The sequence below is a fragment of the Megalops cyprinoides genome, chromosome 21 (assembly GCF_013368585.1).
Source record: "Megalops cyprinoides isolate fMegCyp1 chromosome 21, fMegCyp1.pri, whole genome shotgun sequence".
NCBI classification, from domain to species: domain Eukaryota; kingdom Metazoa; phylum Chordata; class Actinopteri; order Elopiformes; family Megalopidae; genus Megalops; species Megalops cyprinoides.
The window spans coordinates 18,730,287-18,753,887 of NC_050603.1; the positions used below are offsets into that span (position 1 = coordinate 18,730,287).

At 52.3% G+C, this 23,601-nt stretch overlaps 1 protein-coding gene across 1 annotated transcript; it reads left to right on the top strand.

Moving 5' to 3' along the window:
• Positions 1-9,504: 9,504 nt before the first annotated feature.
• Positions 9,505-22,483, top strand: LOC118768840 (E3 ubiquitin-protein ligase RNF19A-like). The gene is made up of 9 exons (XM_036515790.1): positions 9,505-10,157; positions 14,606-14,814; positions 15,202-15,346; positions 15,994-16,156; positions 16,809-16,923; positions 17,155-17,316; positions 17,933-18,146; positions 19,441-19,584; positions 19,921-22,483. The coding sequence occupies exons 1-9, from the start codon at positions 9,520-9,522 to the stop codon at positions 20,627-20,629; spliced, it is 2,499 nt and encodes an 832-aa protein (XP_036371683.1). The 5' UTR covers positions 9,505-9,519; the 3' UTR covers positions 20,630-22,483.
• The last annotated feature ends 1,118 nt before the right edge of the window (positions 22,484-23,601 follow it).

Here is a 23,601-nt window from a genome sequence, read left to right on the forward strand (position 1 = left end):
TGTGGTCCCTGCTTTTTGTTTGACCACTGTCTATTACACACATTTGAATGTATTAAATAAGCTGCCTGTTAAAAACCTTCCACCGAGGCATGCTTTCAATGTAGAAATAAACGTGAACAAATTAACGGTAGTTAATGAACTTCTAATCGGCTATTCCTGGCTACAGGCTTCCTGTGTTTTTTTTTTTTTTTTTAAGGAGGTGGAGACACCATCTCTCGTGATTTCCTGGTTACGTCGTCCCACCGTGGTTGTGTGACTAGGGTGTGTTTACCTGCAGGTCTTTGTGTAATAATAATATGATAAGCGCAGAACACAAGCGTTAATTTGTGCTCCCTGTGCAGTCCAGCTAAATATCAGTTGATATTTACATTTCTCCCACTGATTCTAATAACCGTCCACTTTATCTCATATTACACTCGCTGCCATGCAGTAAATGAGGTGGCTGTGGAAATTCCATTCTGAATCGCTTAATTCTGTGTTGAACTGCCAAAAGTCTATTCAAATTTCTATTCAAAAATAGAAATTCCGTTTCCAGAGGTGGGTTCCGCAGTTTGGCCTGTGATACCGCCGCTGCGGAAAAGCAGGGGCTTCGCGCGGCGCTGTGAGCGAGCGTTTCCAGCCGCGGCCCTGCCGCTCTCGCAGCCGCTCCCAGCGTCCTGTGTGAAACGCTGACGGCCCCAAGGCGCGCACACATGTGGAGGCGGGAACGGGGAGCGCAGCTGCGGTGTAGGACTGAGTGCGCAACAATAGCACGGCACGGGTGGGGGATGGGATCTCGACCCGTCTCGCTGCAGGTGGGGTCTGTTGTGTGCCGAGGCCCGGCTCTCTGTGGGGTGGGGGCCTGAGGTGCCACCGTCCCTTTTCACAGGTGCCCGCGGTGCCGCGCTGACCGCCGGCGGGGGCCACTCGAGCTGGCGGGCTCGCACCAGTCAGTCCCATGCGGCTCCTTACGCAGCTGCGAGTGGAACCGGAGCGCTAATTAGCATCCCGTAATTGCATTGACCCTCCCCAGAAGGCTGAGTCATCCCTGTGAGGTCATCTGGGTGTGTTTGTCAGGCTCCGCGGTGCAAACTATTGACTGACTGTCCGGAAGCTACTTTTAACACTAGATGTCCTTTTTTTTTTATAAGAGCTGTTAAATTTTAACAAGAGGAAATTGGTAATCCAAATATTTCCAGGTGACTTTTTTTAATCACATTTGTAGCAATTAGCCCTTTGGACTTGCTGTGGATGTGTGAATAAATGTATTCTATATCCCTACCCAGTAGAATACACAGGGCTAGACTCTGTCTGCTGGCAGAAGTCTTCTGTTGAATCCCTAGATAAAATCAGGCCTGGCACAGCGCCTGAGCCCCTATACCCTTTTTGCAGTGTAGAGCTGGAGCCACACAGTCCTGGCAGCCCACGTTCTTTGTATTTTCCTTCTATCTCTTCGATCTGAATGAGAGTGATGTCAGCGGAGCCGCTCTGGGCGGCGTCGGCAGGCTAACTACGCGCTTCCCTCGGCGCGCCACCGCGGGGCAACAGGAGGAAGAATTTGAGAAATGGCACGGCACGCTAACCGCGTGTGACGCTAACCGCGTGCGCCGCCGCCCGAGCGGCGCGGTGGGAGAACGGGCGCGCTGTTCCGGTTCGGCCGGCCCGGTCCCACCCGTTCGCTGGGAGAGGTATAACTGAAAGGATGACACACGTGTTTATGAATGACTCAGCTGATCCAGTCTGTCCACACCTCCATGCAGTACAGTGATTAAGATGTTTTCTTTATGACCTTATATGGCAGATAAGTTGTACATCGCCTGCTCCTAACATTACTCTGATCCACACACACGTACACACTCCCTCACTATCTGTGTGGTGTTAAAATTTACAGCTTTGTTAACTGTATTTTAAATCTAATGTAAAAATGATATAACCGCCTCTGCTCAGGGCGATTAGTGTAGCATAAGTACAGTATTCCTGATGCCTTTGCAGCTCGCAAGCCATCTACTACAGCTAACTTTTGACTTTTTGGTCTTGTAAGTCCTTGTGCTCCCTGCTCGCCTCTGATATTTTTACAGGTGGTTTGTGGCCTGTTGCAGTGCCTGGGTTTTGCTATATGTGGCGGCCAGGCATGCTAATTACAGAGGCACGTATAGCTAACTGTTCACTCTTTGCCTCATTACTCTGCTTCATATTACCATCGTGAAATGACACATCTTTTTTTTATTCAGTTGTTGGCTGTATCTATTTCCTCAATCTGTTTTCCTCTCCTTTTGGTGTTAAAAGCACTAAAACGACCTTGAAGAGTTTCTCCTTTCTAGCGAAAAGGGCCCGTTTTGACTGCAGCTGGGTCTCCGGTCGGGGTTACAGAGGGTCTTGGGATCTGCCTGGAGTTTTTCTCCCCAGAGCGGAGGAGAGGTGAGGAGGGTTTAGAGCGCCGCGTCCTGGAGCGAACGGGCTCTCGGAAGACGGGCTTTTAGGAAGCGGGGTGCAGATGCAGAGTTAGCTGGGCCTAATGAACAGGCAGAGTGTTGGGAGTGGCTCTCTCGCGAAGCCTTACCCTGGGGTTGTGAGTCCGGTGCCGCTCCATTGTCCGCATGAGGGGAACAATGACGGTCATCAGACAGCAACGCCGAGCTGCCAGCGGCCGTGCCTTTTGAAGCCGGAGCAAACTTCACAAACGTGTCCTTTTGATTCAGCCTGTGTGTGTGTGTGTGTTTGTGTGTGTTTGTGTGTGTTTGTGTGTGTGTGTGTGTGTGTGTGTGTGTGTGTGTGTGTGTGTGTGTAAAACCTGAGTAAACAGTATCCATGACTTCACTCAGGCGAATAAAAGCGATTTTCATTACATTTGACTTTATTTTTTTGATTGTTCCAGATAATATATAGAGTAAATGAATGCAAGAAAAGAATACAGTGACTAGAATAGAGTGTGTGTGCCTTACTGGGACATGAAGCCATTTCTCAGTCATCCATGTAAAAGGTGACTGAGAAATGGCCTTTTGAAACCCGGGCAAACCTTCACAAACATGTCCTTTTGATATAGCCGGTGTGTGTGTGTGTGTGTGTTTGTGTTTAAAACCTGGGTAAACAGTATCTGTGAATTCATTCAGGCGAAAGAAAGCGTGTAAATCGGGGAGGGAGCTTCAGCAAAGCGGTAATTATTCCGCACACCGCTAGCGTCGCCGCCTTTCGGTGTCGGGTTCTGCGGCTTTGAACAGGGCTCCGGCTATGAGTCAGACGCAGCCGTGGATGATGAGAGTGGAAAGTGTGACCCCTTTGCGCATTCAGTACCGATTATCACCTATTTCTGTTCGCTGAAGATCCAGCATTACTGTGGGTGGGTGTGTGTGTTAGTGTGTTTATGGAGGGTTAACTTTAGAGATCAACTGTTGCTGTACATGTGCCAGTACGGATGTTCTAGACAGCAGGTCGGCCAATAGCTGATAGATGTTTCTACGCAGATGAAATCCCGCCTGGCTCCTGGCTCCTGCTGGTCGCCTTTTGTGTTTCATCTGTAGGAAATGAAAAATAAAACAACGCACTCTGAAGCTCTGTACCCTGCACTGCATCACGTAGGAGTACGAAACGCATGCGGCGCTGTGTAGGCTATCGTTCCTACTTCCACAATACTTTTTTTATGGGGACGTGGATTGTAGAATATACGTGGTGTAGCTGGGGGTGCGATTGGGTCGAAGAGAGCGGGGCGAGATGAGACGGGCGGACGTGATGGTACCTGCCGTTAGCGGTAGCGCTCGGGACCTGCGCCGTTCACCAAATCATTCCTGGACCACGTGGTCTAATCTGCATTCTCTCAGGGACATAATCTTAATTAGGGCCCTTTTATGAGGTAATTCAGGGATGTAAAAATAGCCAGTTGCCATTTCGCAGAAGTGCACAATTTCAATGCGATTTTTATTACATTTTACTTTATTTTTTGATTATTTCAGATAATATATAGGGTAAATGGATGCAAGAAAAGAATACAGTGACTGTGTGTGTCTACTGGGACATGAAGCCACATTCTCAGTCAACCATGTAAAAGAGTGATGGATCTGTTCTAGTCCCTGATGTTCTGTAGGCCAGGTGGCCCATTGTTTTCCTTGCAGTCCATTACGGATGTCTGTATTCACCTGTCACATGACAGGACTCAGATTACAGTGACTAAGTCAGGTGTTTCAGGTGGTAATTTGTACTAACAGAATATTCTATTAGGTGATATTTCACAGTATATCCCTGGGGAAAAAAAGTAATTATTGGTTAATTGGGATCAAACTGGGACAGAAATGCAAATCCTTTTGGTCTTGGTCCTACCAGCTGTCTGCCCGTGTCTGTTACTGTGGGGTCTTTGGTAATCGCTAACTTGGTGCTCGTGTGTTTTGTTGTTTCTAAGCTGGTCATTGCTTTGTGTAGCTCATTTACCAGGGGGGTTGTTGGCAGGCGCCTCTGCCGGATCGGCAGCTGTTCCGCACTGTGCAAAACGCACTCCGTTCTCCTCCCTCAGGCCCGCGGCTCGCTAACGCTCCGCTGACCGGCCCCCTCTGCGCGTGTCACTCAGAGCCTCGCTCAGGCAGAGGAGCGGCCCGCAAGGGATGCCTTGGGTGACTGTCAGACCTCAGCACGGTGGTTGGATCAAAAGGGGTGAATCACAGGGAAACCGCACACCGCAGCTGTTAAGTAACGCTTTTTGAGCTGGGGTGTGTACACGTGTATGGGCCCTCTGGGGAAGCTGGAGAGATCAAGCAAGTGTCGATCAACCTGGGGGACTGTCCACACCCTAATTTTACTTGGCAATATCAACTAATAGTGCCTGCTGTTAAACTGAATAGCGCTTTGCCAGCTGAAACACAAAACGGATATTTTGCAGTTGTCCTTGTTACTGTGATAGTGGAAAAGATGCATTAGTTTTCCTTTTGTTTTTAAGTCTTCAACAAGTCTGAAATTTTATGTGTGAAGACAGTTAAATAGTTTCTCTTAACATAGGAGATTTTAAACAAATCAGTCATGCTGTCAAACAGAGGGATGTTATACCATGAGAAGATCCACATCACTGACCTCTGGAAGTCTTTAAACACAGCTACAGGCTCGGCCAACTCCAGCTGACCAGATGGTCAGTCTCTAAAAGTTGTCCGATCTCCCCCTGCAAGCCGAGTGTGAGCGGACACAGGCCAGAGCCCCCGAAAGCAAGAAGGATGCTGCACTTTGTTTATCTGTGGGGTTCAGGGCAGGAGCATCAATCACGTCTGCCCGGGTGCATCCTGTACTCTAAACAGTGGTGATTAGTCCCCATGCATGGCCGGTCCAGGCTAGCGGGGAACATCGGGGCTGGCAGGGAGTTTGAAAGCACACTGCAGCTTCAGGCTAAGTGTCCTGTCTCCTTGTCGTCGCGATTCAGTTCAGGGTGTGCTCCCGTGGTAGAACGCAGATGTGTGAGAGCACAGTCCTGTGGAGAAGATGACATGGAGAGTGTGTGAGTGTGTGTGTGTGTGTGAGAGAGAGAGAGAGAGAGAGAGAGCGCACACACGCGAGTCTGAGAGCACACACGCAAGTCTGAGAGCACAGGTAGGAAGTCCGTGAGGTATGGGGTGTGGCCATGCCGCAGGTACGCGTGAGGTACGAGGTGCGTTTGCGTTGGAAGAGCATCTTGCCCATACCAGCCGACTCCAGCACACTCCCAGCAAACCCTCTCTCAAAAAGCACCGCCGATTTTTCCCTGGCAGCCACCTATGTTTCCAAGCCATTAGTCACTGCCAGAGTTGCCAAGGTTAGGACATGGAGAGCGAACGCGAGAGGGAAGGAAGTTTCTAATGTTCACGCTTATTCCACTGTGAATAGGGTGGAATTTTTCCCAGAACCATTTTGCCACCTCCAGTGAGGTATGTCGGCATACTTCACTTAGTATAAGTTAACCTCGGTGATATTTCACCTTTCCAGCAGAAGTGTGTCTGAACCAAGCTGTCATACCATCTTCATTTCATTTCTTCTTTCTGTCCCCGCCCTCAGCTGCGTTTATGTAGGCCCATTAAAACTGTTTGCACAGTATGATTACATAAACATATGCACCCTCTAATTGCGGATGAGTAGAATTTTCCTAGTGAAACCCCAGTGTAAGTGAGTTGGCGGGCGTCCCTCTTGGCTCCAGCGTGTTCCTTCCTCCTGCTGGACTCTCGGAGGCTGCTCACATGCTTTTCTGGACAATGGGGGTGTTTTTTTCTGAAGGCGAGCGGTCTCTAATGTAAGTCATGGTCACGGCGTGCCCTTGATTGCATTAATGGTCGGCTCTGGCCGGGGGACGGCCGGTGGAATTTTCCTGGATTGTGTCCCTCTGGTGCAAAACACGGTGGAAGGATTCGGCAATGCCGTATTTCTGTCCTCCAGCTGTTACCCGCGCCCGTCGAAGTCCCCCCCCCCGAGGGGGTCGTGTGGGGGCCTGGCTCAGAGGGGAGCTCGAGGGAAGCCTCCGAAAGACGCACCGTGGTGTGAAATTCTCCGGTGGACGCGGTGTATACGGAGCCTGGCCTGTGTGAATACTGGCACTGTGCGGTGACTGCAGCCAGCGCTCTGACGCGTCCAACTTGTTGACAACCCCGTTTTAGGCTGGCTATTTCTGACCTTATTAAAAATGCAGAAGTGCTTTGGAGAGGAGAGCAGAGGCGCTGTGTAAATAGCCAATCATAAAAGCCGGCAGATTAAGGACTTCTGCTATTAGGGCGTCTTGAAAAAGCATCTGAATGAATGTTGATTAACAAAAAAATTAGCAATGAATACTCGTTAAGGAGAGCTCTGCAAGTACGAACAGCAAGATCATTCATTGACATTATGAATTTTCTGAAAGTGTGTGTATAAACGCTACAAAGTGCCAGAGTGTACCATTACTCAAATATCTGATTTCTGAACATTCTGTGCCTCCTAAAATCAAATTAATCCCCATTACATGTTCTTTGGAAGTATACGGTACTAGTGAAAAGTTTGGACGCACATGATCATACAAGGTTTTTTCTTTATTTTTACACTCTGCTACATTTTAGAATAATAGAAAAGACATCAAAATTATGAAGTAAACTAATAACTAACTAACCAAAAACAGTTAAACAAATCAAAACTTGTACGTTTATTTTTTTTGGAAAGAAATTCACACAAGAAATTCATTCAACTTCATAATGTATATTTGTCTAAGAAAATTTTTAAGCGTAAATCTTTAGATCGCAATGTTTGAATGCATGTTTCCCATTATCTTAATCAGACCGGTACTGTAGAAAGTATTTCTTTGGACTGCTAACAGAATCGAAGTGCTGGAAGCTCCACGGGAATGTGAGATGCCGTCGGCTCAAACAGCCCGTTGACTGTGAGGACATCAGCCGCTGCTTTGTTTATGTAACGGGCCAGTGCGCCCCTCACCCCACCTCGGCCGTCGGGGTCAGGCTTTGTGTACTGTTCCCTCCTGTCCCGCAGATAAGCTGCGCTAGCCTGTACTTGGAAAGTCCATGTTGTCTAGAAAGCTCCGTGTCCCATACGTAGCATTTCTGTCCACCGCTCTTTCTTAACCAGCTTGGTGGAAAGGGTGGTTCAGAAAAACGAGCCCTGATCCAGCACGGCTGTTTATTAAAGTCTGACTGTGCATATAAATGAACAGACCCTACAGGGAAGTTTAGAACTGTAATCAGCGTACCGTGTTCCGTGTGCGATGGTCTGTCACGGTTTCCGATAATTTTACAAGTGGTCTGCCAAACGGTTTGAGGAACACTACCCCATAATTTCGGTGGTGATGGCTGCCTGCCTTCTGCGGTTTTGAGCACTGTATCACAGAATGTTTTATTGATTTGACTCAGAAATTGGTATCATCTTGGTACACAAGTAAGGGTTAGAAGCATTTTTCAGTAAGCGGTAGCATTATCACGTTGTAGTTTAAGAAGAGTTGGGTCTTTGCTTGCTTTATCAGCAGCCCACTTTTGGAAATATTGTAGCGTTGCAGGCTCACCAGAAAAATGGATATGAGGGTGCAAGCAGAAAACTAGCTTTATTGAGGAAGTGTTTCGTTATTTTCTTCTCGAGTTTGGTCCTCGTCGATCTGGATAATTTTACACATGACTGTTGTGTTAAAGTTATGCTCGTATCTCAGAATGAAGTTTAGATTAACGTGGAGCTCTTCTCCGCTCTAGCTTTAGTGGTTACCAAGTCCAAACTCCCTCAGAGCAGATTCCACCAAACGGCTAGCGGTGTGACCATTCTTACAGATCAGATCTGTAAAGGTGATAGAATGCAAATGAATAGTCTCCCGCTGGGGGAGCGGCGGAGTCAAAGGCTGCCCCAGACACGAGGTTCCCCACGGCACTGTGCGTGGATCGTTACATACACAATAGCCATAACGGTGCACTGGAATGAAAATGAATTGTTAATTGTTACCAGTTAACCCGCCGTTAAGGGTTAAAATACCCACATTTACATTAAAATATGGCTCATTCTATTCTAAGAGCACACTGCAGTTTAAACTGCCTCGGCAGTCCCCTCTGAATCCTCACTCCCTGTAGTGCAGTAAGGACTCGTATAGCCACAGATGTTATAGCAATGATATGGTGTAAGGGAAGGCATCATTAAACTGAGTTATGAATCTGATACGAATCTGTCTTTCGCGTTCTCGTCGGCTCACACATCTTCCCCAGCAGCGTCCAAGCGGGTGAAGCCGTTTTTGCTCCCCCAGGACCACTCAAGAAGAAGATGGTGATAGGTCCACGCGACCGGTGAAACGCGATAGTAATTAATGAGGCTACTTCTCAGGTTCGTAACGGGTGTCTGTCAGCTCCTTTTCTTGGGTTGGGCTCTCCGTGCCAGCGCTGAAGGGCTTGGCAGGGCAGAATGACCTGTAAGTCTAGCGTGGATGGTTTCATCACCAGCACAGATAGGGTTTTATGTGGCGTGATTCTGCCAGGAGGGGACATAACTGGATCAGGGCCCTTTTGATTTCCTGCGCTCTCCGGTAATGTGATTTGATTCCTAGCTCTGTTGGCTTCTGATTCATGGCTCCTCATGACGTGTAATCTCTAAATTGACATCCTCCGTGGGAACTTCGATGCTCTTATAAGTAATTTTGCGTCATTGTTTACTTTTTATCAACGAATGCTGTGCGTTATGCTTCTGAATTTCTGATTTTAAATTTGATATTTCCCGGTGCATTGTGAGCTCCGTCCCCATCTGGGTCCCATTATCAGGTTATGCGTGCGACCGAGAAACCGATTCACTGAAGTCATACTGACCTCCCCTGATGCGGCTTTTAATAACTCTCTTCTCCTTCCTCGCAGATCGGAGAGGCTGCCCCCACTCCGTGGATTCAGCGCTGCCCAGAGGCCCAGACGGACTGAGTTTGGCCACCGGCTCGCAGAAGGGCACCACCATGTCTTAACCCCGGTCGTCTCCCCGCCGGAAACCCTGTCCCCCCACCCCCAGCCCCCCTCCTCCCCCTCCCCTGCCCACGCCCCTCTTCTCCCTCCCGCCCTCCCCCTCGATGTGACCCCGGCGGGCGGCGCCCCCCAGCCCCCCTCCGGAGTCATGAGCCTGAGGAAGCAGCCGCAGATGGGCTCGGAGCGCGACCTGCACTCGGCCGCCTCCTCCATCAGCCTGCCCTCGGTCAAGAAGGCGCCCAAGAAGCGGCGGCTCTCCCTGCGCTCGCTCTTCCGCCGCCGCCGCGAGCCCAAGCGCAAGTCGCGCGACCTGGGCAGCGGCGGGGGCGTGGACGGCATCGCCAGCATCGAGAGCATCCACTCGGAGATGTGCAGCGACCGGGGCGGGGCCTCCGCCTCGGGCTCCGCCTCCTCCGGCCCCTCCTGCCCCGCCCCCGCGCCCGGCTCCGCCTCCTCCTCGTCCTCGTGCTCCGCCTCCTCCCGGGCGGGGGCGGAGCTGCTGGAGTGCCCGCTGTGCCTTCTGCGCCACTCGCGGGAGCGCTTCCCCGACATCATGACCTGCCACCACCGCTCCTGCGCCGACTGCCTGCGGCAGTACCTGCGCATCGAGATCTCCGAGAGCCGCGTCAACATCAGCTGCCCCGAGTGCTCGGAGCGCTTCAACCCGCACGACATCCGCATGATCCTGGGCGACCGCGCCCTCATGGAGAAGTATGAGGAGTTCATGCTGCGCCGCTGGCTGGTGGCCGACCCCGACTGCCGCTGGTGCCCCGCCCCCGACTGCGGGTAAGGCACACCCGCCCGCCCGATATCCGCTGTGTCACACGCATTAAGAAACAGCAGCCCTGTTTTAGGGTCATGTATGTGCCAAAGGTCAAGGATTTAAATCCCAGGGCATCCACCCCTGTGCTGGCTTCATATCCCAGGGGTCAAATCCCATCAGCCCACCTGAATTCCAAGAGTAATTATGAGCCCATGCATGCAGAAGTCTCCCAGAATTGTACTGTCTGCAATGGTGAATGACCAGGGAGAGGATGTCTGCAAAGAAAGGCTTTTGAAGGCCAGACGTTGTTTCCTGTTTACAGGAAGTCTGCGAATGTCTTACCTATAAGCATGAACATGAGACCTGAAACATGGAAGTGAACCCACAATTACCAGTTTTCCAAAATTAACTCGTTCATTATACTACAACACTGGTGCAAACCAAAGATGACTGACACCTGCCCCTCCCTGCAAAAAACTATGAAGTAATTCTCTAGTTTCCAAAAATAACTATTAAGCGTGCAAGCAGTAGCAACCACCAGATTGCCCTTCAGAAAAAAAGGTGATGAATAAACGAAGTTATGAAAAGCAAACTCTATTGCAGTGCAATGAATATAGCTGGTCATTGTGACCAAGCTTCTGATGAAAGAGGATAATTATACAGCTAGTTGCTCTTTCACATTAAAGGTACAGTACAAATAAGGAACTTCCCGTTTAGAACTACGCAAGGTGGGGTTTCGAGTAGGTTTAAAACCAGTTGCTTTAAATAAGGGTATGATGTCATTCATTTGGGAAAACTTTTTAAGTTTGGGAAGAATTAAACATGGTACCTTAATTCTTATTTAATAAAAGGTGATTAAATATTTGCCTCAGGTCTCTTTTCTCAAGCAAGGCTTCTCATCCTTGGTCCTACGAGTGGCTGTATATGCTTGGTTTTGTGCTCTTTGCTCTGCTGTTAATTACAGTACTTGGGTTTAATTGAGTTTTTAATTTCCTACAGCCTACAGATCTGTTTAACATCTCTTGATAGTTAATCTTCCATATGAAATGCGTTGTGGGAGGTGTGAGGTGGGAGGTTTGCTTGTAAAAAGACGTAAGGTGATTTATTTGACACGCGGAGCTCGATTTGTTGTACACTTTATTATTTCTATTCCCTAAGAGCGTTAAACGAATGACTCATTCATGTTATGCAAGCTCTATACCAGTTTGTGTTGCTGTCTGGTTTAAGGAGCACAACTGAGGGGAAAATAAGTTACTGGAAGATGCAAAGATATTACATCAAGTGCAAACTCCCTTCCGACTACAGATTTCTTTCAGAAAGGATCAGCTGCAGATACCTGGCATGTGATGGTCTAGCCCAGTATTCAGCAAACAGCTTTATCAGACCCCACTGCTTAGCTGCTTAGAATGTTAGAGCATGACAGTTTGAATGAGGAGCGGCGCACACAATGTGCCCCCGGGACCAGCATGGCTAAGCGCCGGCCTTAAGCTGAGGGCAAATCAAAAGGCGTTTCTATAAACAACTGTATATTTGGGCTGTGATGTCAGCGTGCGGGCCAGCTGCCGGGGGGCTCCCCAGGACACCTCCAGCCCTTTGTGTCCCGGCGTCGGAGGGACAAAAGCGGGCCGACCAGCTGGCCAGGGGTGCAGCTGACTCCGTCGTTCGGCACCGTTGTGTGTGTGTGTGTGTGTGTGTGTGTGTGTGTGTGTGTGTTAAAATAGGGCGTTACATGGCCTGCCGGGCTGCGGGGGAGGTGTTTAGGCTCAGGCCCAAGCCCCCCCGAGGGAGAGCGCATGACCGCCCCGTCGCAGGTGGGGCCGGTGAGGTCACAGGAAGTGGACATCTGGTTCTGATGTGCCGCGGAGTGCGTACTCTGCATCTGAAATCTGCTGCTCCGGCTAAACAGCAGAAGCTCCTTTGCATGCTGGAGTGTTCAGTTTCATAAGAGTCGCGGTTTGCGTCACGACATTTTAAGGTGATAAGAAAACGCGAGGCGTGACGTGCGGCCTTGGTCTGCCCGATCCGGCTTGCGACTTGCCGTTGACATTACATTACATAACGTTCTGGCCGCGTACGTTTTTATTTCCCCTGTCGCGCATCTCCCGGGCGCTTTAGAAGTCTGAATCGGCCCGTCCGACGGCCGTGATTAAGGAGCGCCCTAAACCAGCGGGGCGAGCGCGTTCCCACAGCCCCAATCCGTCTGGGCCGGAGGCGCGGCTGACGTCAGCGCGTCTGGGGCCTCGGCTCCGGGGAGAGCCTTCCACGAGACCAAACACAGACTGCAGCACCGGAGTGACTCAGACCACATCCTCCCCATGCCTCTTGTTACGCTGAAAAAGAAAAAAAAAACACACACACTCCGCTCCTAGATTAGCTTATGCACATGCCGCCCACACCCATTCTCGCTTTGAACCAGGCCTCGGCGCAACCGAAGAGGCTCGTATCTTGAGAAAACAGTGCAGGCCAGGAGAGTGATTCTGAAGTCTCCGGGCTGCATGTGGGGGATTGATTCATTCTGAAACATGTTACCTACACTTTCTTGTGTAAGGCCGGAGTGTCCCACGAAAAGCACTGAACGAGGACAGTCCCGCTGTAGTATGTTACTGTGCTGTCTGCCAGTCTAAGAGACACCCATGTAAAACACACCCAGGGACAACCGCTTCCTGTTGTGGGGGAGCCCAGCTTCCTGTGCACGGTTGCTGTGCTGGGGTGCCGCTCTGGCTCACTGACCTGGAGTCAGTCAGAGGCTGGGGAGTGTGGGATTTTGTCACATGGGCAAACAGGCACACCATGTACTCTGTATACCCACTTTTCACAAATCACATTCAGAACTGCTTTCCTCCACTTTTCCTCTACAAGCTGTGATTGCTACACTCTTATTTATTCATATATTTCATTTGCCCTCATGTCTCGCTCCCCATTACAGTTGAGTAGCCACGTGTCGCCTGAAAGCCGTAGAGACACTTTCCTTTCACAGTGTTGTGCTGGCTGGTCCCTGGATGCAGAGTTTGGTGTCCGCTCTGAAGTTTCGCGTGAGCGCACCCACATTTAGCTGGGCAGTGCTAACGAAGATCTAATTTTCCACACGACGCTGTCGCAGTTTGGAAGTACGGCGGGTACCTTCTCGTTGAAAAGCAGAGGGATTAAGGTTTTCCAGTGACGTTTACCGCCGCTTTCCGCGCGGGGCGGACACGTTTTAAGAGCTTTTTTTTTTTCTCAACCGAGAAACTGCGCCCGTCTAGGTGGAGCGTACCTGAAATGGCCTCAAGGAGAGCGAGACCTTAATCCCCCCCCCCCCCCCCCCGGTCATTATTCCCGCTGTTTCCGCCATCGGCGCTCTGCATTTTTCCTGGCTTCAGCTCCACGGCCCGCGTACCTGCGAGTGGAAACTTGTAAATTTGGGGCACGGACAGCAAAGCTGTATTTTTCCTGCGGAGGTAATGGGCACAGCTGCCTCCGCTGGAACAGGGCATCAATTAACCGAGATCGATTCGGGACCGGAGACTTATTGATTACCCACAATGCAGCGGAGCTTTCTGGAGGACATGTAGGCCTGTCATTAACTATCTCATGTTTATAGAAGGATTGACCCAGCAGGTAAATTCTGCATAATGACTACCGAAGAGGCGGAGGGGTGATATTTGTGCGGTGTGGTTTCCCACGCCTGACATGTCTGTCTGCTTCCCCGTGGCACTTGCAAAGTAGCTGCAGCTGTGTAATGTAATGAGATCAGGGATGAGAGTTGTGTTTTTTTTTTTTTTTTTTTTTTTTCCCTTTCCAAAGCCCTACAGCGTTTCCATGACAGTGCAGTAAAGAGGAAAAGTGGGCGGGACCCTGCGGTTTGCACAAATCGGTGAGGAGGCAGACAGCACGGTAACCGCCTCCCACAGCTGTGTGTCTCAGGTTTAAACTCCGCCTCGCTCTGATTTCCGTCACGTCACCACGCGTTTGCTACAGAGGCCGCGGCCTGAAAATTCATTCGGCCGCGGCCTTTCCTTTGCCAGAAGAAATGGGAGTCTGTAGCTCTCAATAAGAGTCTGGTGCTCTTGCTTGTTTTGTATTATGAAATGCAGTGGTTACAGGGGGTAGTGTTTGCCCGTTACACTTTCCCTCCGCCAGCTGTGTCGGGTTGGGGAGTGAGTTATTAAGCACCAATCCGCCCGTCCGCAGCGCCATTAAATCCGCCACGGTCAGAGGCCGGCCTGCGCGGTGGCGTGATTTAACACGGGCAGGTCGCAATTTATCAGGTCGCTGACCGCTAAATGTCAGCGTGATTTCTCTGAGGAGGCAGCGGGGCGCGTGGAGGCAAATTGGGCGAGGAGCTCGGCACGCTCATTACCCGAGGGGGAAGATGAATGAGCGGGGTGTGAGGTCATCGAGTGGCACGTTCGGGGGGAGAGCGGGGTGAGGCCCGACCCGCTGGCTCTGTAGCCGCCATGTCTCTAACGTTCTTGTTCCCTCTGCCCCTCAGGTACGCAGTCATCGCCTTCGGGTGCGCCAGCTGTCCCAAGATCACCTGCGGCCGGGAGGGGTGTGGCACGGAGTTCTGCTACCACTGCAAGCAGCTGTGGCACCCCAACCAGACGTGCGACGCTGCCCGGCAACAGAGGGCCCAGAGCCTCCGCCTGAGGACCATCCGCTCCTCCTCTCTGAGCTTCAGCCAGGAGAGCGGGGCTACAGGTACACACACACACACACACACACACACACACACACACACACACACACACACACACACACACACACACACACACACACACACACACACACCACCCCCCCACCCCCCCGAGCTTCAGCCAGGAGAGCAGAGCTACAGGTACCCACACACACACACACACACACACACACACACACACACACACACCACCCCCCCCGAGCTTCAGCCAGGAGAGCAGAGCTACAGGTACCCACACCTAAATGTACAAACATGCATATACCCTGCACCCCTGTGCAGTTACATTGTGTGTTCAATGATGTGCACGCGCTCATGCTTACACACAAACACAGCCCTAAAGCCTGTGATTCTCTGATGCGGCCTGTGACTGACCCGCGGCTCCCCCTCCACAGCTGACGACATCAAGCCGTGCCCGCGCTGCGCTGCCTACATCATCAAGATGAACGACGGCAGCTGCAACCACATGACCTGCGCCGTGTGCGGCTGCGAGTTCTGCTGGCTCTGCATGAAGGAGATCTCCGACCTGCACTACCTGAGGTGAGGAGCCGTGCCGCGCCGTGCCGCACCCGCCGCTGCCGCTGTACCTGCCTAACGCTGGCCGGGACGCGCTGTGCGGAGCGCACCGGGACTGGGGGGTTTCAGGGATTGTTGCGAAGCTTTATTGTAAATGAGACGGAGCAAGCTCATCACATTTGTGTGTGTGTCTGTGTGTGTGTGTGTGTGTGTGTGTGTGTGTGTAGAGGGGGTGAAGGGGTCTGGGTGTGTGTGTGTAGAGGGGGTGAAGGGGTCTGGGTGTGTGTGTGTGTGTGTGTGTGTGTGTGTGTAGAGGGGGGAGGGTCTGGTTGTGTGTGTGTGTGTGTGTGTGTGTGTGTGTGTAGAGGGGGTGAAGGGGTCTGGGTGGGTGTATGTGTGTGTGTGTGTAGAGGGGGAAGGGTCTGGATGTGTGTGTGTGTGTGTGTGTGTGTGTGTGTGTGTGTGTGTGTGTGTAGAGGGGGTGAAGGGGTCTGGGTGTGTGTGTACGTTTGTGTATGTGTGTTTGCGTGGGCATGAGACACAAGTGTTCTGGGTGTGGAGGGGGTCTGTCTGTATGCATGTGCGAGGAGTTTGGGTGTGTGAGACTGTGTGCACATGTTATTGTATGTTGTCGGGGGTAAAGAATGTAACGGCCTGCCTCCTCCCGCCAGCCCGTCCGGGTGCACCTTCTGGGGGAAGAAGCCCTGGAGCCGCAAGAAGAAGATTCTGTGGCAGCTGGGCACGCTGGTGGGCGCCCCCGTGGGCATCGCGCTGATCGCCGGCATCGCCGTCCCCGCCATGATCATCGGCATCCCCGTCTACGTGGGGAGGAAGGTGGGGTCACTCCCTCAGCCCGCACCAGCCCAAACCTCCCTCATCCCGTCCCTCGTTCCCTCCCTCCCACCACATTCTTAACCCCCAGCCACTCGGGGCCTGGGAGTCGCAGTTAAAGCACTGCTCCCTTCACAAAACTCATTTTTCACATCTGAGCCTGAAGATAAGCACGTTCTGTGGTAATTAGTGACAGGCCATCTGGAATCTATTTGGGACCAAAAAAAAAAAAAAACACCCACTTGACTGTAAAGACAAAAAGCAGAAACACTGCAAATTCAAAAAAAAAAAGCTGAAAGCTAGACGCTGCTGTATTCATGAGAAAGTACTTCTCCCCTCGTTTGCTCCATGATGTATGAAACGTACGCTTCTCAGTGTATACGGGGAGCAAGGGCAATTGTTACATTTCACTGAACATTATTCAGGCCTTAAGTAGGATCAAGATTGTGCCCTCTGAACTGGAACAGTTTTCCATCTTGAACAGTGTAAGGATACAATGCGTGTCACTGTTTAAGCAGAGCCACAATTCAAGGATGTAGCCCTGTGGTCAGAATAACACAGTGGAGTGGACCAGCGGACTGGTGATTTGAATAGACTCGTGCCCCGATAAGGAGCACCGCTGCTTTGGCTGACAAGGCTGTCTCTCCCTCGTCAGATTTATAATCGCTATGAAGGAAAGGACATCTCTAAGCACAAGAGGAACCTGGTGATCGCGGGCGGGGTCACTCTGTCTGTGATAGTCTCTCCCGTGGTGGCGGCGGTAACAGTCGGTAAGTTCATCCCGCAGAGTTTTCTACAGCAGGTTTCCCCCTGGGAGGCTGTCACAAACCGCCAAATATTTCTGCTTATGCTCACATACATGTAACTCTGCCGGTGTGTTTGTCGTTGTGAGGTAATCCCCTCAAATTTACATTGGCCGTGTGTATTGAGCTGAAAGGTGTGCCACAGCGCCCCCTGCAGGCCGGGGGTGTTGACGCAGGTCTGTGTGTGTGTGCGCTCAGGAATCGGGGTGCCCATCATGTTGGCGTACGTGTACGGGGTGGTGCCCATCTCCCTGTGCCGCAGCGGGGGCTGCGGCGTGTCGGCGGGCAACGGCAAGGGCGTGCGCATCGAGTTCGACGAGGAGAACGACATGAACCCCGGGAGCGGGGCGGCAGCCACCGGTGAGCACCGCGGGGGGGAGGGACAGGGTGTGCGCTCGAGCCCCCGGGGCGGACGATGTTTTCCCCGGGAGATCGGCGCTGAGCGGGGGGGTTCGACAGCGCCTGACTCACGGCGGCGGAGCGAACTCGGACGCCTTAGTCACTGCCTCCCTGGAGCTTCAGAGAGTTTAAAGCGGGGGCCGCGTGCTGATTGAGTGGCTGACAGGTTTCTCTCTCGCTGCCGAAAGGGGTGAGAAGGTTTCGCAGTGAGAATTGGCGCGAGTGATACACAGCTGGGGGGGGGGGGGTGGGAGGGGGATGTGTCGGAGCAAGATGGGGGGCGGTTCTCACTGCAGCTGTGTCCTCTGTATACAGCATGGGGGTGGGGGGGGTTTGGGATGTGTTGTCAGGGCAAGGAGGGGGGTCACTTCTCTCTCCCGCTTGTCCTCTACAGACAACAGGGGTGTGGTGGGTAGGGGAGGTGCTGTCGGGGCACGGTAGGGTGTGCCTGTCACTCTCACCGCCTCCATTGCAGACAGCGCAGGGTGTGTGTGTGTGGGGGTGGGGTTTCGGGACGCTGTCGGGGGGTGGGGGCCGTTTCTCACTCCCGCCGTGTGTCCCCCCCCCCGCCCCGCAGACACCACGTCGGTGGCGGAGACGCGGAACAACCCGAGCATCGGCGAGGGCAGCGTGGGCGGGCTGACGGGCAGCCTGAGTGCCAGCGGCAGCCACATGGACCGCATCGGCGCCATGCGCGACAACCTGAGCGACAACGCCAGCACCACGGCGCTCGCCGGCGCCAGCATCACCGGCAGCCTGTGCGGCAGCGCCACCGTCAACTGCTACAACAGGTCAGGAGGCGCTCGAGCGCTCCCCGTTTCACACAGCAGTAAACTACTCGCTGTTTATTTCACGTGTAGCACCACTATGTGCTTTGGATTCTGTGATCTAGTGACTGTGATGTGTGGTGGCATACTTGGCTTCCCATCCGGCCAGGTTGTACATGTTAGCTCGTGGTAGGGCTTCAGTAGTGTTATGCTCACAGTCGCTGGTCTGGGAGTTTTGTTAGCTGGTCTGATACTGTTGCTCATTCAACTTGAATGGATACACTGATGTGCTTTTGTGCTGGAAATCAGTCTGGATAAGAGCATCTGCTAGATGACTGTAAAGTAAATGTAAAGTTCTATAGAGTGACCACTTACTGTCCAACAGAGTGACCACTTACTGTCCAGCAGAGTGACCACTTACTGTCCAGCAGAGTGACCACTTACTGTCCAGCAGAGTGACCACTTACTGTCCAGTAGAGTGACCACTGTGGGTTCTGCAGAGCAACCAGTTACGGTTCTGCAGTATGTTCTGTCCTTAAAGCACTGTGATGAGCACACAAACTGGGAACAGGCTATGTGTCCTGTGCTGATGGCATGAGCCCCTTCTGGAGGCATGCCCGGCGTGACTCGCGTCCCCTCCTCTCCCTGTCCCCTCTTCTCCCCGTCCCCTCTTCTCCCCGTCCCCTCTTCTCCCCGTCCCCTCTTCTCCCCGTCCCCTCTTCTCCCCGTCCCCTCTTCTCCCCGTCCCCTCTTCTCCCCGTCCCCTCCTCTCCCCGTCCCCTCTTCTCCCCGTCCCCTCTTCTCCCCGTCCCCTCTTCTCCCCGTCCCCTCTTCTCCCCGTCCCCTCCCCTCCTCTCCCCGTCCCCTCCCCTCCTCTCCCCGTCCCCTCCTCTCCCCGTCCCCTCCTCTCCCCGTCCCCTCCTCTCCTCTCCCCGTCCCCTCCTCTCCTCTCCCCGTCCCCTCCTCTCCTCTCCTCTCCCCGTCCCCTCCTCTCCTCTCCTCTCCCCGTCCCCTCCTCTCCTCTCCTCTCCCCGTCCCCTCCTCTCCTCTCCTCTCCCCGTCCCCTCCTCTCCTCTCCTCTCCCCGTCCCCTCCTCTCCTCTCCTCTCCCCGTCCCCTCCTCTCCTCTCCTCTCCCCGCCCCCTCCTCTCCTCTCCCCGTCCCCTCCTCTCCTCTCCCCGTCCCCTCCTCTCCTCTCCCTGTCCCCTCCTCTCCCTGTCCCCTCCCCTCCTCTCCCTGTCCCCTCCTCTCCCCGTCCCCTCCTTTCCCTGTCCCCTCCTCTCCCCGTCCCCTCCTCTCCTCTCCCTGTCCCCTCCCAGGCTGGAGGTGCAGGCGGACATCCAGAAGGAGCGGTGCAGCCTGAGCGGGGAGTCAGGCACCGTCAGCCTGGGGACAATCAGCGACAACGCAAGCACCAAAGCAATGGCAGGGTCCATCCTCAACTCCTACATGCCCCTGGACAGGTGAGAGGCGCAGTCCTCGCCCCCGGGGCCTGACCGCTGCAGCAGGTCTCAGCCTGCGCAATCACTGGCAGTATGTTTGTTATGAATTACATAGCATTACATTACATTGCATTATTAGCATTCAGCAGACATGACTTAGTTATTTTACAATGTTATCTGTTAATGTAGCTAGATATTTACTGAGGCAGTGGGGGGTTAAGTACCTTGCCCAGCGGTACAGCAGCAGTGCCCCAGCAGGGAATCGAACCAGCAGCCTTTCGGTTACGGGTCCTGCTCCTTAACCACTATGTTACGCTGCCTTACGCACGCTAAAGCACGCAATGTGTGTGTCTGCAGGGACGGGAACAGCATGGAGGTGCAGGTGGACATCGAGTCGAAGCCCGGCAAGCTGCGGCACCACAGCGGGGGGAGCAGCGTGGACGACGGGCGGGGCGGGGGCGGGGCGGGGGGTGGGCCGTGCTGCCCCCCGGAGGCCGCCCGCTGCAGCTCTGCCCGCTGGGCCCGGGAGGGCTCCCAGGGCAAGAGGGGCAAAGGCAAGCAGCGCAAGAAGGGCGGCGGGCGGGCGGGCGAGGGGCGGGAGGACGCCGACGCCCGGCTGCTGGAGCGCCGCAGCACCGCCTCCAGCGGGCCCGACTCTCCCTCGCCCTCGCTCAGCGACAGCGTGGCCTCGGTGGCCGACTCGCACTGCAGCCACCTGTCCGAGCTCAGCGGCTCCGACCCCGAGAGCGCCAAGGCCCCGCCCCCCTCCTCCTCCTCGTCCTCCTCCGCCTCCTGCGGCCACGCCCGCCTCGCCGCCGTCAGCCCCCTGCCCGAGGTGGAGAACGACCGGCTGGAGAACTGCCCCTCTCTGCCCCCGCTCTCCCCCGCCGGCTCCGCCCACTGCCCGGAGACCACGCCCCTCCGCTACATCGCCGAGGAGAGCGTCAGCCTGATCTGCCCCTCCGAGCTGGACTCCAGCGCCGGGCCCCTACTAAAGGAGACCAACAACAACGGGCCACGGTCGCCCAGCCCTGTAAAGAACGCTTGCATCCAGACAGAAATCTAGTACCTTAAGTGCTGCAGACAGACTCTCACTGATTACACTTGCCACTAACCATCCTAAGTGTTTCAGAGTTAACGCCACACCAGTGTCTGAGGGGGGGCTCATTTTGGGGAGGAAGCTGGTATTTGGGGTTTGTAATTTTTGTTTTGTTTTCCCCAGCCAGCTTTAGGTTCGTATTTTTCCCCTGTTAAGATTTGGAAACAGGGTAGTGTACAGTGCGCTGTAAGAGATTGTTCTGTTGGGGGGATTGGGAAAGGAGAGATTTCTGATGCTGGCCAGGATGAATGAGCACGTCCTCAGACTCTATTCCCACGCGGAAATGAGGGGTGAGACGCAGAGCCATCCCAGGCTCTGTGAGAGACCAGCGCAGATACAGAACTACTAGATCAGCTCCAACCGTCGAAAGTTGAAAGAAAGACCACATGTACAAGGGCTGGATGGCCATGTCTGAATGGAGTTATTACAAATCAGAAGTGCCTCTGTATGTATTTTAGAAGCAGGTCTGATATAATTAGTTTTAGAACATCAGTGAACTGTAATGCTTTTTTGTATGTCCACGTAAGGGGTCCCTTTGGATGTGAATAGAGAGAGTGATTCAGTAATTCTGTATCTGCGCTTGCAGCAGCCCACGGGTCTGTGTGGCGGTTGGGTGCTGGGTTGGAGGAACCACCTGTGCCACCTACCCACATCCACTCAGCCTCCTCAAATGTATTGCACCACGACACAAGTATTGTGAAACTATCCAAATACTGTTCTGTTTAATTATCCTTATTGGGGACCAGGCAGTGGTGGGTTTTTTTTTTTTTTTCTTCTTTTCCCTGATTCTGTAAATGGCAGGCTGCCTTTGTGAAGGTGTGACTCTTCTTTCATGTGTTCGTTTCGTTGCGGAAGAGATGGGGTTAGCGGTCGAAACCTTAGGGCCTCTGAGTGGGGAGGGGGAAGGCGTTGGGTAGCGTCAGGGTCGCTACCGGGCAGAGCAGGACTGTCGCACACCCCCTGCTCGTTCCGGAAGGACACGGCTCGCGTTCCGGTAGCCTGATGAACAAGGGCAGCGGAGACATCGTCAGCAGGAATGGGGGGATTTAGCAGATGACCGGGGGTCGCCACAATAGCCGCGGCCGCAGACCGCAACCGTCAGTCAAACGGCGGCACGGCGGGGCTGACGTGTTCACCTCACAGGATAAGGTTGACTTTTATATCTCTGTTGACTCATGGTGCCTTTGAACAGCTGTTTGTTTCTTTGTATCTCCATTCTGTGTCTTCAGAAAAAAACAAAACACAAAAAAAAAAAACACGTTTGCCGAATGTCTTTCTGACACCATCAGGGGAGATGCTGATTGGTGTTCGCATACTGTGGTAGACATAACAAATACCTGACTTTTTAAATCGCCTACCAAAGACAGCACTCAGGCTCTTGTTGAATCTTATTCGTGTAACCCTTAAAGAGGTCCCTCCGGTCGCGCCGGGCTCGAACCCAGCGCTCCTCGACAGGCCGAGGGAGGCGGTGCCCGATCACCTTTGTGAAATATTTACGAATGCACAGACGGCCATTTTGAGCATGCCTACAGTCGCCGAGCACCAGAGCCAGTCGAGGCTGGGGCTGCTGTACCATAGGTCCCAGTTCCAATGTTAATGTGTCGCAGAAAGTTGCAGGGGTTACAGAAGGTAACAGATGATTCTTGGTCATGGATACAGCTGATTGATGCTCGTGTTGCCATTCTGGTGCTGCTCAACGAAAGCTCTGAACTGAGAAATGCCACAAGCTGCAGTTTTTTATTTCCCCCTCCGTTTTTTCATTTTTTTTTCCTTCTCCCATTCTTGACTGTACTCTGGCAACTCTAGCCAGGTACAATTTGATTTGTGCATAACAGCTTAAGGTATTTGTATATTTGTTGGCTAATTTTCTTTACAATGTGCGTGTAAATGCATATCTAAAATTAAAACGATAAAAGAAGCTTTCTGTGTATTCTTTTGTCCGTTTCCTGGTGAATGAAATGACACACTGTGGTTCCAGGAGGTCGTTGGATGCTGGCTGGATCAGATTTTTCTTCCACAGCAATTTGTGAAGTGTTCATTTCACATATGTACCAGGGAGAGCCCAAGCTGTTTCTACCACAAATATGTGTAATGAGTTAAATCTGGAATGGTATCACACCTAAGGTGATGCATATCACAGCCAGAACCTCAGAGGATGTCATGATCTTAACATAGTTGTGTTTCTGATATAACAGTTTTTTAATCACTCCAGAATTAGCAGGCCGTATTATCTTGAATATGGATTCAAACTCAGTTTACACGGAGAAGAGTTACCCCGGTTTGGCTTATCTTTAAACATCCACCTAATGAAAATGTCAAATCTGTGGTAAAGCCACCTTTAAGATAACATTACTGATGCCAGTTTTAGTACTCTAGATGGAGGCCTTAGTAACGTAACTATTTCTGGCCACTGTTGGATGTGCCTGGATTGATTCACACCTTCAAGTGGAGTTGACTTTGCAAATTGTATTGCTCAAGCAGCAATTGTACCATCCTGTTTCTTACCCCTTTCATTTACTATTGGCAAGTCATTCACCTTTTCTTTTCTCTGAGCATTATATGAAAGCTTACAGGCAGCAAAGCATTTACTGGAAGATTACGCATTGTAGCACATTTGTCCTTGTGAACTTCTACAGTCTGTCGCTACTAGCTATTAAAAGGATCACATTCTGTGCAGAAGGACTGCGATGGCGTTTAGCAAAGGCACACTTCTCACAGCGGTGCTGCTCTTCTGCCTAAAGGATCCTCATTTCACTGTCCAGCACATGTGGTTTGCTGACATTCAAGCTGCGAGACTGTAGAATGAGTCACGCTGGGTTCCATGGAAATCCCCATATTTAAATTATCATGAATATGAGGTAGTTTTGCAGGTTGGTTTGGTTTTGATGGTTTTTTTCCATCTGCTTGAAGCATTAAAAAGTGTGTGTGTGTTGTTTATT

Coding starts and splice junctions, on each gene's coding strand:
- LOC118768840 (XM_036515790.1), top strand. CDS start 9,520: ATGAGCCTGAGGAAGCAGCCGCAGATGGGCTCGGAGCGCGACCTGCAC. Junction 14,815..15,201: donor CCAGGAGAGCGGGGCTACAG/GTACACACACAC, acceptor CCCCCTCCACAG/CTGACGACATCAAGCCGTGC. Junction 15,347..15,993: donor TCCGACCTGCACTACCTGAG/GTGAGGAGCCGT, acceptor TCCTCCCGCCAG/CCCGTCCGGGTGCACCTTCT.